We start from the raw sequence: 937 nt of genomic DNA on the forward strand, positions 1-937 counted from the left end.
TAGCCTGGTGTTAGCCTCATGTTGTATGTAGCCTGGTGTTAGCCTCATGTTGTATGTAGCCTGGTGTTAGCCCTGAACCTAAGTATTTTTAACTGTAGATGAAAAACCCATACCTTTTTCTTCTTCTTGTTTTTTTGGACCCACAGTTTTAGGTCTGCCCCGGCTTCTTCGGATAGCATCAGACTGACTGACCCGGGGTCTCCTTCGGTTTTCCATGTCACTGGTTAGAGAAGAACCAGTCCTCTCTCTGCGAATCCGCTCTGTTCTCCTTCGCTTAAAGTCTAGCTTGTCTGAAACAAACAAAAAGTTTACAAACATCAAACCACAGGAAGTAAGCAGTTCTTTTGAAGGGATTCTGTTAATAAATCACTTGTCTTTTCACAATAACACATACAAACTGAAAAACATTGAACCCTTATTAATCTCCCAAATGAATGGAGCAAAACTGAATTTAGAGTAAAACATTTATCAGTCTGTCACCTTTACCTGCGATGGCTGGAGAGGGACACTCATTTAGTTTAGCATTTAAAAGTTTTCTGCTAATGAAGACAAAACCACAGGGACACGACTTGCAGGCAACTGGAATCTGGACAGAAAGACACACAAGACTTTATTCATCAGGACACATGCAGCTAACTGTTAGCAGCTTCAATTAGCCATAGCAGCTAACTGTTAGCAGCTTCAATTAGCCACAGCAGCTAACTGTTAGCAGCTTCAATTAGCCACAGCAGCTAACTGTTAGCAGCTTCAATTAGCTACAGCAGCTAACTGTTAGCAGCTTCAATTTGCCACAGCAGCTAACTGTTAGCAGCTTCAATTAGCTACAGCATCTGACTGTTAGCAGCTTCAATTAGCCACTGCAGCTAACTGTTAGCAGCTTCAATTAGCCACTGCAGCTAACTGTTAGCAGCTTCAATTAGCCACTGCAGCTAACTGT

General features: G+C 42.2%; 1 protein-coding gene across 1 annotated transcript in view; it reads right to left on the bottom strand.

The window, feature by feature from the left end:
* The window catches only part of cunh16orf87 (chromosome unknown C16orf87 homolog), a 6,981-nt gene that overhangs the window by 2,597 nt on the left and 3,447 nt on the right, over positions 1-937 (bottom strand). Inside the window, exons 2-3 of the mRNA XM_014027181.1 lie at positions 487-586; positions 114-290 (exon numbers count right to left, since the gene is read on the bottom strand). Coding sequence (XP_013882635.1) covers positions 114-290; positions 487-586 — 277 coding nt within the window. The remainder of the gene's footprint in view (positions 1-113; positions 291-486; positions 587-937) is intronic.

The sequence above is a fragment of the Austrofundulus limnaeus genome, unplaced genomic scaffold (genome assembly GCF_001266775.1).
Source record: "Austrofundulus limnaeus strain Quisiro unplaced genomic scaffold, Austrofundulus_limnaeus-1.0 Scaffold621, whole genome shotgun sequence".
Lineage (NCBI taxonomy): Eukaryota > Metazoa > Chordata > Actinopteri > Cyprinodontiformes > Rivulidae > Austrofundulus > Austrofundulus limnaeus.